The sequence below is a fragment of the Dreissena polymorpha genome, chromosome 14, assembly GCF_020536995.1.
Source record: "Dreissena polymorpha isolate Duluth1 chromosome 14, UMN_Dpol_1.0, whole genome shotgun sequence".
NCBI lineage: Eukaryota > Metazoa > Mollusca > Bivalvia > Myida > Dreissenidae > Dreissena > Dreissena polymorpha.
Window position 1 is genome coordinate 28,829,909 of NC_068368.1, and position 19,971 is coordinate 28,849,879.

The 19,971-nt window shown below is 34.7% G+C and overlaps 1 protein-coding gene across 4 annotated transcripts; it reads left to right on the plus strand.

Annotated features, from left to right (window-relative positions):
• Positions 1–997: 997 nt before the first annotated feature.
• LOC127858153 (uncharacterized) lies at positions 998–19,414 on the plus strand. Of its 4 annotated transcripts, none has more exons than XM_052395117.1 (15): positions 998–1,488; positions 2,049–2,136; positions 2,361–2,472; positions 3,749–3,931; positions 5,259–5,382; positions 5,864–5,999; positions 6,364–6,464; positions 6,961–7,102; positions 8,017–8,170; positions 13,926–14,053; positions 14,697–14,814; positions 15,402–15,591; positions 16,644–16,800; positions 18,005–18,112; positions 18,554–18,681. In XM_052395117.1, the coding sequence occupies exons 1-14, from the start codon at positions 1,407–1,409 to the stop codon at positions 18,087–18,089; spliced, it is 1,800 nt and encodes a 599-aa protein (XP_052251077.1). In that variant the 5' UTR covers positions 998–1,406; the 3' UTR covers positions 18,090–18,112; positions 18,554–18,681. The 4 variants fall into 4 exon arrangements, with proteins under 4 accessions (XP_052251077.1, XP_052251076.1, XP_052251079.1 ...); XM_052395116.1 differs by lacking the exon at positions 18,005–18,112 and adding an exon at positions 19,143–19,414 and having other exon boundaries at positions 1,006–1,488; positions 18,554–18,746; XM_052395119.1 differs by lacking the exon at positions 18,005–18,112 and adding an exon at positions 19,143–19,414 and having other exon boundaries at positions 1,034–1,871; positions 18,554–18,746.
• The last annotated feature ends 557 nt before the right edge of the window (positions 19,415–19,971 follow it).

Consider the following 19,971-nt stretch of genomic DNA (forward strand, 5'->3'; position numbering starts at 1 on the left):
CGTCAGCCAAATGTTTTAATCAACGTTTTTTTGCTTGTATAATGATTTTAGACTAGTCCAAAGTCGGAGTTGATAATAAAGGCATTAAATAACATTTAACATGTCAAAATTGTCCTTTTTTATGTTCTACAAAAAGTATATAAAATTCCGATGTTTATGTTATTCTTTCTTGATCTGTTAAGGTAACATATAAACATATTGTTTCTTACGATATGAGTTGATTATGAACTATCCGTCATTTTCGCATAGTTAAACATCCGTTAGCACAGCTAAACTTTTCTAAATGGAGTGTAAGTATTCTTGAATTTCAGTGCCTACTTTTGCAATATGAACTGAGTAATACTAACTATTTCGGGCTAGATGGCTTTCGTTAACAAATGATGTACTTAATGTTTTTGATACTTGTAAGCAGTTTATGATATGTGTGCACAGTAACAATAGTTTTCATAGTTTTTGCAACATCTTCAATTCTCACCTGCATCATGGTCATGGTACAATATTCATTTGCGCAAAGATCCGTGCATATGAAGCTGGAAATTACAATGTGTGCGGTGAAACTAAACTACTATATTTTTTTAGACCAATGATACATCATAGAAAAGTTCTATGCTCAAAGTTTGTATTTTCCTTCTGCCGTTATGTGTTTGTATTTTCCTTTTGCCGTTTTTTTTTGTTGAACACATATTTTTAAACTGACTTAAGAATAGTATTTTGTCTGATTTTCTGAGAGAATTAAAAAACACTGCTTTTATTATATTTCTTAAATTCAAGTATTGAACCTCATTAACTACCATAAATGTAACTTTACTTTGTACAGTTATCGCAAGAAATATAGGTCAGAAGCCGCCTAAGATACGCCGAAAATAATGTAAACGTTAAAGAAGTGTTATGATAGAGAATAGGGCCCGTATTCACCAAACAATTCTTAGACTTATGACTAAGAATAATTATCTATATTCTATAGATTGACATATTCCAGAATTTCTTTAATGTTGAGTCAAACCTGGCATTCACCTGCCTTAGACACGTATTTCTTTATTTATGACATTTTATTTCCGCAATAAGTATCAGTAGTAGCCTGAATAAATTCAAAGTAAGAAGTGCTTTTGCTTGGGTCTTAGTCTATTCTTTATGTTTAGGTCTAAGAATGGTTTGGCAAATACGGGCTTCAGTGCGAAAATATTAAATTGCTTAAGGATGAATGTTCTAGCAATCGTTGCTGGGTAACCGGTGCCTCTTTAATCTGCGTGGATTGTAATGCGTCAATCGCAATGACGTGTTTTATCTCCAGACAATCATTGTGAACAATGACAAAACAATCGTGTCGCATTAAGACACGTATCGAAGTTGTGACATTGCAAAATTTATCTTCTAGAACGTAAGTCTGGTGAATTTAAGTAAATAAAATGTGCCGTTTGGCCGAATTAGTTTCTCGAATGATTCCCACGCCTTTTGTGGACATAATGCATGGATATTCAGCGACTTCAGGTTATTGTGGGAATATTTATTTACACATGTTAAGTGTGGTGGGGATACTCAATTATTTAGTGTATCTTGTGTACTTAAGTGTATTAAAAAATGTGCTGTATTGTGTTAACGTGTGTATGTTTGCAATGATAAAAGTCGATGTTTAGTTTCTTTTCAGTCCAGTTGTTTAGTTAATGTGAGATGTGATCCTTACCGGAACCGATTCATTTCCTGGAGAAGGAGGTCGCATTATTGATGGAATTAACGAGACTCTTCAACAGAGCGGTGCCATTGAGGTCGATCGCCGTTACATACTGAAGACATACGGGCGACAGAAGAATTGTTTTGTGTTTGCATTTATGTGTAGAAAGCCATGTCAAATACAAACACCGATACCTAATTTTGTAAGTGTGTTATTATTTATAAGAAATGATCTTGTTAAGATTAAGGAGGCTATAAATGGTAATGTCATTGATGAGGATTAGGATGCTGTTGATGCGGAGAAGGAGAATTGAACAGTATTTTGAGAAAAGAGTAAACATGGATTTACTCATAACTTTCAGTATCTGTATTGTTTATAGTTGCAGGTTTTCTGCTGGGAGAAGGCTCTGCGTTCCTGCCGGGTTCCACGTGCGACTGCCCGACGTCGTTAACCGGACGCAAACACGGGTCAAAATAATTATTTATTCCATGTAGTAGTTTGTTTGTATATCATTTTAATGTCTCACTTAATGATTACAAGATGTATACGATTCTTCTGCAATTACGAACAAATGTAAAACACATTTTAACTAATCGATTAAACATACAATGACATATATATTTGCTATAACATATGTGATTGCTTATATACATAATGAGCTTATTTCTATGTATTCATTTTAAATCGTCAGTTTCGTGGAGAAAACCTATTCCAAACTTAGTTCTAATGGTACTGTGGTTAACCCAGGCAGAGGTTTCTACAAAACAATTGAAGCTAGAACTTCCGACTTTCATCCAGTCACGGTATATTTTCTTACATTTATATCCCCATTATCATCTTCTGTAAATAACATTATTATCATCCATACAATCATCTATATATTCATCATCACCAGTATCTACATCTTCATCATTATCATCATCAGCAGGAGCGGCAGCAGCAGCAGCAGCAATATTACCAGAAGCATTTGTGTCGGTGGAATAAGCATACTCATCATCATCATAATCACCGCCTTCACTATCATATTTAGTCATCTTCATATTCTTCTTCCAGATCTTCGTATGCTTTTACCTCAAGAACAAATACGATACCAACAACCAACATTAGCAGCTTTATTGTCATCATCATCATAACCAATTCAACCATTATTTCGGATCACCGGTTATGTGATGAATTAAATAGAAGTATCTCTAGTGGTCGAGGAACATACCACATATCTCTGATTTGTTTAATGAAATGGAACAATAACTGAATCGTTATTCATGTTTCCTAGTTCTATTAATTCAACTTCTCGTACCGTGTGATGTAGATTAGAGATGTTAATGAGGTCCCACATGTAGCACTAAGGACAACAGAAGTAACAATAATCGAAAACGAAATTTATAGTAAAAGTTTCGAAATAATCCATGCATTTTAACTGAAAATCGTTTAAGTTGTACTTAATTTATGCACAAACATTTTTATTAGATTGTGTGTGCAAACCCGTTAACATTTATAATTTCCATTATGTTTGTAACGAAACAACGATTATGCATACATTTTCAAATGGTGTTTCCTTAATATTACCAACAGCGCATTTGAAAACAATAATTAAATTGGAAAACATATAATTATGCAGAATCATTATGCGTAATCGGTTTAACCCATTTATGCCTAGCGTCTAGATAAAAAGGCATTGGCAAACAGCGTAGACCCAGATGGGACGCCGCATTATGCGGAATCTCATCAGGGTCTGCGCTGTTTGCTTAAAGGAATTTATGTAAGAAATATTATAAATACAGAAATAAATATACTAGACATCCCTAATTTTGGAAATAAATTGATCCAATTTAGAAGGTTGGGATAGTCCACTAGGCATACATGGGATAATATAAAAACAAATGATTGATCCATAATCGGCCGCTTACACGTTGAATTTGAGCGCATTTGCACTGGTAATCGATTATACCATTGTTATAAGATGTTTGGTGGGTCCTTCATCACATTCTTGAATCAGAGTAATGGCCAATCTCCACTTAATATATTTTTGCCGCGATTTGTAATCCAGCTCTTTATCATGGTTTATTTCATCTTCGACAGTCTTCGTCAATGGGTCCACAAAACAACGTCGTACTACGGGAATACTACCTTGACACTTATTTGAACTCTGACCTTGATACGAACTTCACGGACAAGGTCAAGGCCGATCTCAATGTCATTCAAGATCAAGGGTGGACGGTTATTCTCAGATTCGCCTATTTGGACTCTATTTGTAATAACCCGGTAAGTATATTTAGACATCTTTCTGTTTTGCTTTTTGTGCTGTATAATACTATGTCAAATGTATTGCCGTAAACATGTATACCTCAACTTAGCGTATTATCAAATAGCCAATGCCATCTTAAATTAAGTAGTACAAGCATTTTCTTTTTAAACTTGTTCAAAGATTTTGCCCTTAGTTGAAGTTTTCAATTAAATGTACGCATATTGATATAAGTATATGACCAAACCATTACAGTAATGCAAAGAGCAAAATTTAGTTCAGGCTTTCCGTTGCTGTATAGAAAAATCTTGGTGTATGTAAACTGTTAATCACGTTTTCAAATAGTGAAAAAATAACAGCAAAAGTATCGATAATTTGACAATTTCTCTGTTTTATGGCGACATTATTTAACGTATTTACGTTTTATTTCATCGACTTTGCCCAGTGTTTACCTTTAAACAAATGAAAACAAACTGTGGACAAAAAAGAAAAAGAAACATTGCTTGTTTCGGTAGAGTTTCCGATTGTTTTCCAAGAGACAGTTTATAATAACTTCACTTGTGTATTAAAAACATTTAATCTACCAAACCCTTCAAAATAACGTTTTGTGTTTTTTTAAAGAAAATAAACTTTTCCCATCCTCTGGGCAAAATAATGTTTATAAAAATTGTAAACTTGCCGGTGGAAACATTAAAGATTAATAAATCAAATATTTGGTGGTAAATGTATACACATGCCAAAGTGAAATCTTGGTGTTTGTAGACCACAACTGTTTGTATTCTGTCTCTGAAGCGATAACTGATTCGAGGATAATACCTGCTGCAAGTCGAAAACTGCTGGGAATAAATATGAACCGAAAAAGAATATTTATCTAACAAATGCAAAATTGATAAATTAAATATATGATTATTAATAAACGTATTATTGTGTTTTAATAATTAATTTCATAACACAGCATTTAAGTGAACAAATTGGAATAACAAAAACCACATGTTTACGTCGGTTAGTGCTTCTATGTTAGTACAGCAGCACCCCTTTGTAAACCTTATATGATTGGTTATATGGAGTCAATGTTATTTGTTACCCGCTAGTTCACATTGAGTGCAATCAAACACTTTAATAAATGGTCATTTTGAGTTAGATTTGACATTCATATAGTGACTTAGACGGCGTTTTATTCAGTTACAGACGTCATTCTTTGACGAGCATGTCCGGTTAAAGGCGGTGTATACATTGTTGAACCAAAACATACTTTTATAGAATACATTTTTAATGATTGACATTTATTTAACCGTCTTTAAATCATTATTGTATGAAAATATAACGTTTTGATGACGTCATTTGCAGACCTGCCGCGAACCCAGCTACTCGCGCATGATCTCTCATATCCAGATGTTGGACCAAGAGAACGTGTTCCGGGACTATGAAGGGATCATCGTGGCAATCCAGGCGGGGTTTGTCGGCGTCTGGGGTAAGAAGAGTAATTTGTGGGCGTATTGGGTAAGAAGCGGGGTTTGTTGGCCTTGTGTGTTTAAGAGGTGGAGGTTGTTGGCGTCTTGGGTAAGTAGCGGGCTTTGCGGGCATCAAGGACCTTTCCCCGATTTATCAAAATTGCTTAAGCCTGTTTTAATGATAACTGTCTTACGTCGCTTTTTTCCTTGAATGTTCGTTAGTAATTAAGGGAAGCGAGCAACAGGGAATAACAATAATAACATATAATAATAATCGCGCATTCAATGTATTGATTTAGAAAGTTGATTGTAGAAATCGGCCATCATCGTTGCAAAATGTAATGATGCATCTCTATAATTTTCAATTTGACAAACGCAGAAGCGGTACGACAAATACGCTGATTAAAGAAAAAGCATTAACGCAATCTTAAAAAAGGACTTATACTCAACAATGGCACGTTATACATATTTAATATAAACACCACATGTGTATAATATTAGGGGATTGGCACGACACGAACAGCGAATTTGGGATTCCCGGAAGTTGTGCGACTGACAATCTCGGCCTCAATGACGTCCAGTGGGCGCACAGGAAGGGAATTCTCCAAGCGCTCTTCGACGCGACGCCACCTTCAATGTAAGTCATGTGAATTCCCATAAAACATGTGCACAGCGTTTTTTCTAATATGATATGTTATCGTGCTGAAAACTATCTACATGCACAACTGGTACACTCGTATTTTTATTGGATGATCACACAATTCCGAAATGATAAATGTTCCCAACAAAAAAGCAAAGTTCAACATTTGTTCTCCTAACAATATTTTTTTGTATTTATGTCAATTGTCGGGTTAATATATTTGTAACCTTAACGATAGAGTCGCGATGACTCGTGTCCGCAAAAGTGTTTTTAGCGCGCAATGCCTTTATGCACAATCTACGTCGACTTCCGCGAATGGATTCCCCATAACCGAAATATCATGGTGTTGTTTTTTTCACAGTGAGATCTTGGTTCGAATCCCGGCGTTCAAGTTCCATCTATACGACAAAGTGGCGACAAATCTCTCAGACGAGGAAACGCGGGCCCCCAAATCACGAATAGGTAGATAACACGCTTCTAATTGTGCGCTTGATGTTTTGTGGTGCTAACAGCCTGTCTGCAGTGAACAATAGCCCTCACCGGTATCCACACAGCTCTGTTAACTTAAGGACATGTATTTCCGTCATTTAACAAACATAAGTCTCTGACTATTTCGTTTTTATGTGGTTCATGTAAACATTTTTAAACAAGTTAATATTGCTGCAATGACTAAAATGGTATCCGCTTGTAAAAAGTAAGCATTCGATCTCTTATAGAAATTAAGTTAAGATGTGTGAATACCGGGCGAAGAGACATCATCACAAGATAAAGATTTTATGGTCATAGAAATTAAAAATAGTTTCATTTCAAATCTGGTAAAAAATTAGTTAACATTATGAAATAAGCGCAACTTAGAGTCCACACAAATCTACTTTAAGCACTTGCATAGACATTGTATTGCATACATCTCAAAAGAATATATGAACACGAAGTTTTACAATCAATCTGCTGTGACAAGGGTTTCACAACGACGCCTTTCTCTCGGATATGGACCAGAATCAAGGAACGTTCATATGCAAAGGCGACCGGAAGTACATGGCGGAGGACAGCCTTTACAACTACGTCACCGGCGAAACCGATAGTGCCTTGACGCCCGCAGCGTAAGTAAATAAAATACTTTAACTTTGACATTAACGTTAGTGGTTTAAGACGTTGAAGTCAAATGCAATGTCATATTTCGTTGAAGACAACGCAAGGAGAATACGACGTTGACGTCAATTGATTGGCATACCAGGCTTAAGATGTTAAGGTCAAGGTATTGGCATTAGTCATCGCAGTCAATGAAAGTGGCATACGGAGAATGGTATCAGACGTTGAAGGCAACATGAGTGGCATCAGAAGTTTCAGTCAGTGTAAGTGGCTTCAAACTTTTAAGTTCATATTCGTATCATTAGACGTTTGAGACAATGTAATAGACCTAATACGTTAATGACTGTGTAAACAACACAAGACGTTAAATGCACATATTTAAGTAAAATACGACGTTAAAGAAGTAAAATATATAAGACATAATGAAACATGATGAAGCAAAATGTTAAGTGTATGAAAGTGTCATACGACTTTTAATTCAACATTATTGGCATATTTGTGCGTTGGAGACGACCGTTAATGGTAAACAACATAAAGCTCAACGGAAATAGAAAGCGACGTTGATATGTAGCGTATTTAGACAGATGATGTCAATTTGTGACCGTTACAAAGTGTCTTTAATTTATTCGGGTCTATACGGATTTGCCTGTTAAAAACCCTTAGTAACAAATTTGAAACTGAAAATTGTTGCAAATATTATTGATGTTGTACGGACGACGTGCATGTAGGCCTACCGTGTTACGAGTACATTGTTGCGCGCACAACGTTTATATCACTAGCCCTGTTAAAATTCCCTCATGGGTGGTATAATGTCGATGTATTATACTATTATACTCCTACTCATTAATAATGGACAATGAGGATGCCAAACACAAGTTACTGTACATGAACAAAGTCTATCTTGTCTACGTATTCCTTATCTCAGATGGACCTGTGCTAACGCTGAGACGGAGCTTGCTCAATTCCACTTCTCAAGTCTGAGTACTGACTATCTGAAAACGATAATAGAGTCATGGAAACAGAATGGCTGCTATGACGTCATATCCGGTCATCTTGGATACCGGCTGTACTTGACAAAAGTAAGAGAAAACTTTTACATGCATGTGTTCATACATTTGTTCCGTTAAGGGTTTATTTAGTAACAAATATGCCTAACAAAACTTTCAGAGCTTGTCCCTATATAGATACTATTTTATGAAAAAATGATAAGAGAAGAAATGATTTGTTTATATTATATGCAGTAAAACAATTTTATTCTCAACAACAATATTCAAAAGGGCATTTAATTGAAACAAAATATGTAGCTCTTACCGTTTTTCTCACCAGATGTTACTTTGAAAAATGAAATACATGTTTTTAATATGTGTCATTTTTATTCAAACTTTCGATGTGTGCATTCACAAGATAAGGGAGTGTTCTCCGTGTCAAGCAACGTTCTCAAGCATACAATGTTCAACTGCCTTAATTCCATCAGCAAACGCTGAAACGTGTCACTATTCATTGTAATTTAAGTGCCGTTATATACAATAACAATCTGAAATATGCAGTTCAGTATTGCGTTCACCAAAAATATGACGTCATATAGCCGCAAGATACAATTCACGTCTCTATTCAGCAATGAAGAACAATACGTGTTCTCAACTTTAGGGCATTTTTTGAGCTTGACTTAATCCACGTGATCGTTTGAATTGTCTGCATTAAACACGTGTTTAGTTTGGCTTATTATGCGATATTTAGTGGCACAATGAGAAATATCAGTCGCATTTATTAATATAGGACTGGCATAACGTTTGGAGATAAAATCTAGGTCGTTTAATTAAATCAATATCGGCCTTGCCCTCATTGCAAGATGTCATTTTTTTTATTTTAAATGTGCCGATTTTGGAAAGTTATATCTGGTGAAAAAAAATAATTACTGTTATAGTTTGTGATACATTATGTATTTGATTTCGTTGGTTGACCGATCCACGATTTTAATATTCAAACGAATAGTTATATCCAATGTTTATAATTTTATACTTTGAACTATCTTAGGCTTGAAATACATTATACCTCAGGTAATCCACACACAAATCTTGTGTTTGTTTTGCGAATACACATAAATCCAGATACTTCACAAATGGCAGTACATTACACTGTGTACTTGACATTTCCTGTAAAAGGCTAAGACTACAAAGGCAATTAAAATATGACGATGTGTGAATTTAACATTATTGAAATAAATTCTTCGCTTTAATTAATTAGTTATTAAAACATATACATCATATATTTATTGTGAATAAGACTAATTGACAATTGGCTAAAATACTTCAAACTCTCGTTGACGGTCATTCAGTCCCGCTTATCCGCTTAGAATAACAGAACCGAACAGTGGCGGACAGGCTAGCTCAGTTAGAAAAGGAACGAAATGATCTCCGGGATGACGTTCTACATTTTAAATCGCAGTCTATGCGAAATAACTTAGTTTTCACAAATATCCCGGAAAATAACTCAACAGGAAATGAGCCGCCCGAAGTCTCAGAGCGGAAGCTCCGCAATCTCCTAGAGGAAAAGCTTAAGATTGCCAAGGCAACCGCCAATACTATACGTTTTGAACGTATGCACAGGTCACCTGGACAACCGGTTCATGGCAAATCGTGAAATATTATTGCGAAGTTTACCTTCTTCAAAGACAGGGAATGTGTGAGGAAGAAATGGAAAAACTTAACAGGTACAAACTACCAATTTCACGAACAGTTCCCACCGGAAGTGCTAGAGAAGCAGCGCGAGCTGGTTCCCCGCATGAAAGATGCCAGAAATGACGGTAAACGTGCGTTGACCGCATACGATACGTTGTATGTCGACGGCAAACCGGTACGTCCCTTGGAACACAGCGAGGGTGAACTTTCGGTACTGTCGTGAAACGAACACGGACTACCAAGAGACAAAAAAGAATCTAGTGATTTTGTAAATATTCTTAAAAAAATATGACAAATGGTTTCCTTACGAATCTTGTTGTGACTCGAAAAAGTAATATACTGTTTAACGGTTATATTTCTCACAATTTTTAACTACAAACATAAAAATGCCAAACGTGGTAGCGATGGAATTATTTTACTTCACAAAGAATATTTTGAGAATGTCATACAAATAATAAAAAACCATTACGACACTATAAATTGGGTGAAACTATATCATTCCTTTTTTAATACGTCTGAAAATATTTATTTATGTGGATCATACATTTGGGGTGATGATTCCCCAATATACAATATTTTTAACGTTGATTTGTTTGATATTTTAAAACATGATATATGTTTATATGACAATCTTGGTTGTGTGTTTATATGTGGTGATTTTTACAGTAGAGTTGGTGATAAAAAGGTTATATTGTTTGTGACAAATTTAATAGTTGTATCGATAGCGACGATTATAGCTCAGATGTATCCCTGACAGGGCCTCATCAGATAAATCACTCAACAGTCACGGGGTTAAACTGCTCGTTATTTGTAAAGGCGCATCGTTTCGCATTGTAAATGGTCGCATTGGTAATAGTGCTCAGTACACTTTTTTTGTCAAAGAACGGTTGTTCAGTGATTTATTATCTTTTAACAAAAGAAAGTAACTTCTCACAGATACAATAATTGTATATCCAACGTTTTAATGAATGGAGTGACCATGCGCCGCTATGCTTTTCATTGTTATGCAATAAAAAATTGCATAGCGAGGAAAACCAATCATACACTAAATATAAATGGAATGACTCCCTGCGTGAACAATCGATCGGGGATTATCAGAACATTTCCAACGTTAAATGATAGTGTCCATAATATCAATGGCCTTGACAGGGACTCAATTAACATTTTGATTGACAAGTTTTCTAATACTATCCCCGATGTTGCAGACCCATTGTTTGCCAAAGATTGTTTTTAGTCACACAATGTTTGTTTTGAAGGTTACACTAAAAAGGATAAATATTGGTTTGACCATGATTGCATTGTTGCCCGTAATATATATTTGGAAGCCCTTAAATTGTTTTATGTCGGCAAAAGCGATACACACAGGTCACTTTTGTGTGATGCAAAAACTAATTACAAAACTATTGTAAGGAAGAAAAGGCATGCTGACTATAATAAACGTATGTCCGATTTGGAAAATTTCTGCAAAAGTAGGCCTAGAGAATTTTGGAAACATTTTAAATCCAAATCTGCAAAAAAATCTTCTAAAATTACTCTCCAAGATTTTTTTTGTGATTTGTTTTTGAAAATTTAAGAACAGACATTTCGACTGATAAGAATTATGATGCTGAATATTTTAATAATTATTATGATTTTGATAATACTAATAATGTTTATCCTGAGCTTGATGACCCAATTACAGTTGAAGTGATAATTAATGCTGTTAAGTCATTGAAGCGGAACAAATCTTGCGGTAGTGATAATATTTGAACGAGTATTTTATTGAAAGTGTTGATATATTAGCCTTGCATATATGTGACGTATTTAATTGTTTATTGAACTCGGGGTATTATCCCGAAAAATGGACCGAGGGAATTATTGTCCCTCTGAATAAGAAAGGTTCAAACGAAGATGACAACAGTTATAGACGGATACCTTTAGTTAGCTGTGTATCTAAGCTCTATACAACCGTTTTAAACAATCGCATTGAAAATATCTGTTATGAAGATAACACTATTTCGGACGCCCAATTCGGATTTCAGAAAGGGCCGTCTACGACTGATGCAATATGTATTCTCCATTCTCTTGTTAAAAATTATTTATTTGAAAATACGTGATTATATATTATTTTGTGGACATGATGAAATGTTTTGATACTATATATAGAAATGCATTATGGTTAAAAATGTATAAATGTGGCATACAGGGTAAAATTCTTAGGATTGTTCGTGACATGTATCAAAAATTAAATCTTGTGTTAAGTCATTGTCTTCATATTCTGACTACTTTTCATACGCAGTGGGGCTCCGGTAGGGATAAGTAACGTCCCCCTTATTATTTTATTTGTTTGTAGATCTTGAGTTAATTTTACAAAATGATGTACAATCTGGATTGCATATTGACGATATTGTCTTGATTTTACTGTTATTTGCTGATGACATGGCTATTGTAGGTAAATCACCAGAGGAAATTATTATTGTAATGTATGGGGATCAAAAGTAAATACAGAGAAAACAAAAATTATGGTATTTCGGAAAAGGGGTGGATTATTGCCCAATAAAAAGTGGACTGACAATGGACATGTCATCCAAGTTGTGAATGGTTTTAACTTTCTTGGAGTTGTTTTTAATTATACTGGTAGTTTTTCACATTGAATCAAGAACACCTTACGGGTAAAGCATTAAAAGCAATGAATATTTTATTATTTAAATGTTATAACTTTGCTTTAAAGCCCAAACTACTTTGTCAACTATTTGACGCATTTGTTGGTTCCATCTTAAACTATGCTTAATAAGTTTGGGGCTGTAGTAAATCTACGGAATTAGAAAGAATTCATTTGAAATTTTGTAAACGATTATTAAAGGTTAAACTTAACACGTGTAATGCATGTGTCTATGGTGAGCTTGGTAGATATCCCACGTATATACATAGATATGTCCGTGTCATTAAATATTGGTTTAAGATATGTAGATGTAACAATATCATTATTAAAACCGTGTATAATTTGGCGGTTTCAGATTATCACAAAGGCTGTCATAATTGGATATTTAATTTTAAAAAGATGCTTGATGACTATGGTTTCAGTTATGTATTTGATGATGTAACTGCTAATACTATTGACACTAACACATTTGCTGAAGAATTTAAACGCAGAGTATATGATCACTTTACACAGGATTGGTATAGCACGTTAAATAACAGTTCAATGTTAGATGTGTTTCGATGTTTTAAAATCAACTTTGAAAATGAGTCCTACTTAGACATTCTACCAAGAAGTTTGAGTTACCTTTTTACTAGACTAAGATTGTCAGCCCACCTATTACATATTCAAACTGGTCGTTATGCAAGAGAAACAATTTCTAGAAACCAACGATATTGCATTTGTTGCGATTCGACCGATATTGAAGAAGAATTTCACTTTATCTGTATATGCCCGGCTTTTGAAGACATTCGAAAAAAAAAATACATTAAACATGTTATTATAAAAGACCATCTATGTATAAATATTTAAGTTTACTGCAAACGAATAATAAAAACAGAACTAATAAAACTATGCCTTTATGTTAAAGAATCACTTGCAGTACGAACATCTATTCTAAATGCAATAATGCTTTTATTGTTCATCCTCTTATTTTTGTTTTTTTTTTGTTCATTTATGTTGTTGTTGTACTTAATTTGTGACCACGCCACTTTATTTACTAAGTATATGATTTGTAAATATGTATAAACCTTTGTTCCTATCACAATTGACAAACTGTACTGTTTTCATTATGTGTTGTTGACGATGTACATTGTACAAGTCGAAATAAACTGTCTGTCTGTCTGTCTGTATGTCAGTGTGTGTGTCTGTATGTCTGTCTGTCTGTCTGTCTGTCTGTCTGTCTGTCTGTCTGTCTGTCTGTCTGTCTATATCAGATATCCCTACAGGTAACAATTAAAAAATACTCGATTTTTAATGATTCACTCGGTCACGTGTTATATGTGGTAATGGCTTCTTATTCAACCTGTAGGCTATGATACCTGTTTAGCAAATACAAATTAGATTTAAATTATTACACCTCGTACGGAATACACATGCTTCATTGGTTCAGCCGTGTCACGTGATGCTCGTATTTATTATGCCAATCCATACACGGAATGTTAATCATTAAACGTTCATTATTGTTTCCTGTTGTAGGCTATTCTACCCTCCTCAGTCACAGCAGGCGGAGAGTTCTGCTATCACATCGAGATAAATAACGAAGGCTACGCCGCGCCGAATAAGGAAATGGAGGCCCATATAGTGCTGGAGAACACCGGAAACGGGTAAGATATACTTGCTGAATACAAATCCATACTGATTTGTCTTGAATGCAAATATTACAAAGTAGTCCCCTTCCGTTGCTCCTTTTCCTGTCGACATTCAAATTGAAGTCCTTTGTCCGAAAAAGAAAAGTCGTCAGTCCACATTAAAAAGTAGTCATGTGTTTGATTTCGGACAGCATGTTTTTTTACATTCGAAAAGTAATGCGAATCAATATTTGAAAAAGAAGTCCCATGTCCTTATTGGAACAGTAGTACATTGTCTACATTCCACAATTAGTCATATATTCAAATTCGAAAAAAAAATTCATGTTCAAAGCCTATAGAAGTTCAATGCCAAGTAGTCCATACTTAAACAGTATTTATATGTCCTTTTTCTCAAAGTATTTTAACGAAATATTGGAACAGTGGCAGCTATCCTCATTTGAAAGGTATCTTGCTCACACCCGACCTATCTCCATCCAGAAAATAAACACAAAGAAAACGCTCAATAACGAGACTCATTGCAATGTCGGATTAGACCGCTTGTTGAATGAACAGTTTACTTATTGAATGCGTAGGTTTTATAGTGTAATCTAATGCTAAAGAATGATACAATTCAATGCGTAAGAATGTGTTGTAATATTACAAATTAACTTGTTGACAGCGCCCTCTACTCAGTGATGGTACCCGGTGTGGAGGTACGGGCTTGGTTACCGGGCGACTTCCAAACTCTACAGGGAACCGCGGGCGTGCCAGCCGCCTTGCCCCTCGGGCATTATAAGGTTGATGTGAACATTATTTGAATCGGTGAAAATGTCCAATTATGCACAATAGCCGAAAACTGTATTGATTGGTATTCGAAAAACAATTAACGATTAGTTGAATACTTCGCGGGTATTCTTCAGTTTAAAAACACACCAAAACAAAATGCGAAACCCAAGGAATGCTATCAAAGCACTAGTAAATAGCTGTTTAGCCAAATACACAGCAATATACGAACTGTGTGAAATAAGTATAAAACAAACAAGAAGATTGAAAGTAACCAAGCCATTATTGAACATATTTAGAGAATGTCACTCGTGTGTATGAAAGTAACACGGATTCAGTGTTTCATTGACAGCTAGACTTGTAAAAGTAATTGTTTAATTATAGAATTATTAATTGTTAAATGTTTTACAGTTCGTAATGTACGTAAATCTATGTTCATACAATGCGTGCAACTTTGATCGTGATACAATAACATTTGAACATACGCCAATTCAAGAAAGTCCTTCCATTCGATATATTAAAGCAACATGTGGTATAGCAGTATATAGACACTAATGTTTAAGAAAAGAGGGATACAATGTTGAAACCATGTTTGTTCCAGGTACACCTTGTTCTCCTCAACAAAGTGCTTGGAAAGAACAACAAATATTTTGTTCTTATGGCTAATGAAAATGGCGTCCAAAACACGGCAACGCGAATGAACAGCCTCGGTCAAACTGTTGACGTCACATCCGGTCTCTGCAACAGCCAATCAGCAGCCGTGTTTAATGCGTGGCAACCACCTGGAAATGGTAGAATACACTTGTGATGTTGATCTTAATTTTTAACCCTTATGTTTAGTGTTGCAAATTGCGTTTTTTTTTCAAAAACGCCAGATGGATCATCGACCATCGAGTGCTTTGAGTATTGGTATTTTTCTAAAGTAAACAATTTACATTTCGTAACAGGGTCCTTTTAACGTTTGTTTTATTTATTCTCATGAACATAAATTTTGATCATTGTAACATGTATGTATACCTTTAATATCTTTGTATGTAGCATTATTTTTACTGAACCTCATTTTGATCTTGACCATTTCCACATCTGTTATGATTTCCTTAGCAGTAATAGAAGAACCAATCTTACATCTAACAAACTTGGCTGCGTGTCAATCATTGGGTAGGGTCTAAGAACAATTTAGAGCATAGTTTGTCTAGTTGTCATGTTTTAGTTAGTTTGGAAAGGAAATAATTAATTTAGTTTAGGTAAAATGTATTCAAAACATGGTTTGTTTTGTATAAGCGTTTTTGGCTGAACGCATTGCATTGTACACCGTATGCTGCCCTTACAATTTAGAACAATAGAACAGTCAAATCATTACACAATTTAAAGTTCTGATACCTCCCTGCTGGTTCATGTAGCCAATTGGGTTAGCCCAACCTACAATAGGTGCAAAGGCAGGTAATAATGTATTGGATATGGTAAAGCTTGGACCTTTAGGACTTTAACTCATTTAGTACTCTTAAGTTACCATACTGTTGGTTGTTTAAATACTAAGCGCATATACCCGTTTCCATTAATGGTAAACTGTACGCAAATTTACAAATGAGTTTTTAGTTGTTAATGCTTAATAGCGAATGCCATAGCCGGCGGGTAAAGGTAGTGTTACATTAAACGTTATAGTTGAATGATTGGAAATTGTTGTTGTCAGTTAAACGAGAGTGAACAAAAACAACAACAACAATAGTCCTTTTATATTAACAATACATTTTAACTGTTGGCTTTCCATCCCAGTAAAATATGAAAGCAAGATAAAACAGGTAAACAAAAGTCAGTTTTAAACATATACCGGTACTTCAAACAGGTTGCGCGTACAAGATTGCAGACGGTTCGTTTGAGGCAGATCACATCTGGTACCCGTATGAAAATGAGTTTGTGACGAAAAGCGGTGACGCCAAGGACGGGAACCATTACATTTCGGTGACCAACGGCGGAGCTTATCAGGACATCGTGTTTAACAGGTGTGTCCGGAGAATCTGCGAACAATTACTTATTAGGCCAATACATAATTTAGATTTGATTGACAGCATTTTCAGAAGGCCAATTGCCCATGTGGACATATTTTAGTACAAGCACTATAATAACAACAGTAACAGACATATGTATATACATACTTATAACAAGCACATGAAATTATGAGTAAGCGAGGTTACAAAACATTTTTTTATAATAAATGCATAAGAAGTGTCAATAAATAATTTACAGCAAGAAATAAATATAAACCGTAGTGATGATATTCAACAGGAGTTCTCATACTAATCAAAACATATTGCATTCATTTTAAGAAACATTTACTCTACAAACAAAACCTAAAGAGACGTAAACAAGAACTCACACAAAAATACTGAGTATACAGGATTTCATTCATATGCAGAATCGAAATCAGCAGCAATTTTCAAAGTTCAGCTAGTGCAAATAGTCGACAGACTACATAGATAGACGACATTGATAAAATACGTCTAATGTAAGAGGAGTACGCATACTTACCAATACTTAATGCATTAATTGTAACACACAACTACTCTACAAACGAAAATAATGAGGCGTAAACAAGAACTCACACAAAAATACTGATTATACTGGATTTATTCACATACAAAAATGAAAAACAGAAGCAATTTATATTTTTCAGCTTGTGTAAATATTCGATAGCATAAATAGATAGAAGATGCATGAAATACGTTTAATGGGTAAAAATACATCAAATGGGCGCATACATGTTCGTTGATCTTACTAAAAATGCGGCATGGACAAAAGCACAGTTTTCTTAACACAGATTCATTATCGGAAGACTTTAATTATATAAATGTTTGCATGTTTGGTCTGTTTTTGTAATATGTAGGTATATTTTTACATCTTAAATATGTATATAAGCTGCATTCAATCACAAAATAGTATTCGTCTTCTAAACGGTTACAGACAATACATGTCCTTTGCTCAACAGGTGTCGGGTTGGGTTTAGACCATCTGCCACTTTCTATTCTTAATCTATGAGGATACTCGTGATCTAGCAAGGCTAAATCAGTTGTTTTTAATATTACATACTGCTAAGTATGGTTGAAGTTGAAAGTTTGCTATATTTCTATAACAAAAGAGCTCTACTCGAGTGTACTGATCGGCCGTTGCATTTGTGGATAAAATTATATGTAAGTCGTTGTTCAATAGGTCCAAAACATACAATATCCTGACCGACATCCTGGAAATACCAGGCATCGTAAAAACCAAGTGTGCTTATCAAAGCACGGAGTAGGGAACACCAACTGTTTTATAAGGGTATCTTTCGCAATCACGCATGTTGTGTGTTCTCACTTACAAAAATAAAATAAATAAATATGAAATAGGGTGGACAGGTGTGCCAAACGTGTTGTCAATTAATTATGTGTATAATACACAAATTATTTACCAAATCAATAAAGATGTTCTATGACAGACGCTTCCATATTTCTATTCAACAGTCTTTCTTTGTATGTAAAAGCTAATTTAGCGAGTATGATCCGGTGTATGAAACATGCTTTGATATATGTTAGACTTATTTCATTTTATAAAAGTATATTGCATACATATTACATATTTCATATTCTAAACATTCTGGGGAAGTATCACACTCTAACGAAAGCTGCCTGTTAACATAATAAAATAAATTAAACGTAGTTAATAATGCAAATATTGACGAAAACTTATGTTACAGTTATGAAAGTTGAAAATCTCCTACAGCTCTCCCGTGACCTCGTTCGAGCTGAGCGGATGGAGTCGCGGGCATTCAGCATCGGTTCCGAATCCCGCCGACTACTCGATTTTCTGTGACCTGACGCACGCAGACGGCACGGAGACGTTTGGATATTTCACGAATTATGACGTCACGCGTACCGCGTGGAGCAAAGTGGTGCTCCGAGTTAATATTACACAGGTTGAACCTTTTTTCTGAGTGTTTTGTTCTTTGTAAAAACGCATGCATCGTTATTTTTGTTCTGCTTTTGATTATGTTTTGTCTGCTTTGTGTTGATATATGATTGGTTGACTTTCCAGTTGTTTGTTTTACATCACTTCGGAACAAATGCTATGATCTCAAAAGCAATTGTTTTTTATTGTAAGACGTTATCAAATAACACCCTTTATAAAATCATGGTCTCAACTGATTTTATCACATTGTCTTATTTTTATTTTAACTGAATCGTGTGTATAGTTTATATATGTAACTGTTATAATACACTGCAAATGAATGAGTAAAAATTATAAATATACGATGGGAAATTTGTGTAGAATGTTGGTATCTGACTCTTATAATATCATTGTATGATTTCAGGTGATTCAAAGTGCCAGATGTTACGCCATGTTTCGTAACGGTTCCGGGTCCGTCGATTTCGATAATTTCAAGATGGAATCCTGTTCATAATTAACGATGGGTCGTGTGGTCGTTTTTTTCAATGTGTCGAAATTAATAGAATGCTTTACACTTTTCTGAATAGAAACTTTGAATATAATTTGACATGAACATGAACCTGCAATGTTTTTTTATATTTAATTGAATTTGTTAAATAGATCTATGCTATCTCCAATAAATACTAGTCAAACTTTGGACAAATTTGTTGTGGATGCTTCACAATTCGTTATCCCACAAACATTGTTAATTAATGACATGTGCTTACATACGTTGCGTTAAAGTAGTATAATGTCAGTACCTAGTACATCCTTATTTAGACATTGTCATCATCGTCCTTGTCGTTATCAGCATAAATATTAACATCAACGTCGCCGTTGCCGTCGTCAGCATTCATCAGCGTCTTCATCAATATAAGCATCATTACATAACTCGTTATCGTCATCATTATCATCAACGTCCTCGCAATCATCGTCATCAAAATTTAAGTATAGTTTCAATCTCCTTCCTACTACGTATCATCATCAGACTATAAATTATACGTTATGGGAAGTAACCACTGTGAGACGAATAGTTCATATTTAATACACAATGTGTAATTACACATTGAGTTATTGTAGTAATTTGCCCTTATTAAAAATAATAAGTCCGAATCCCGGCTACAGTCCATCTCTATTTTCAGTAATTTGTCACATAGGGTTTTCATAGGAGTATTCACAAACGGTAGTATTTTGTTTTTAAAAGCTGTTAACAC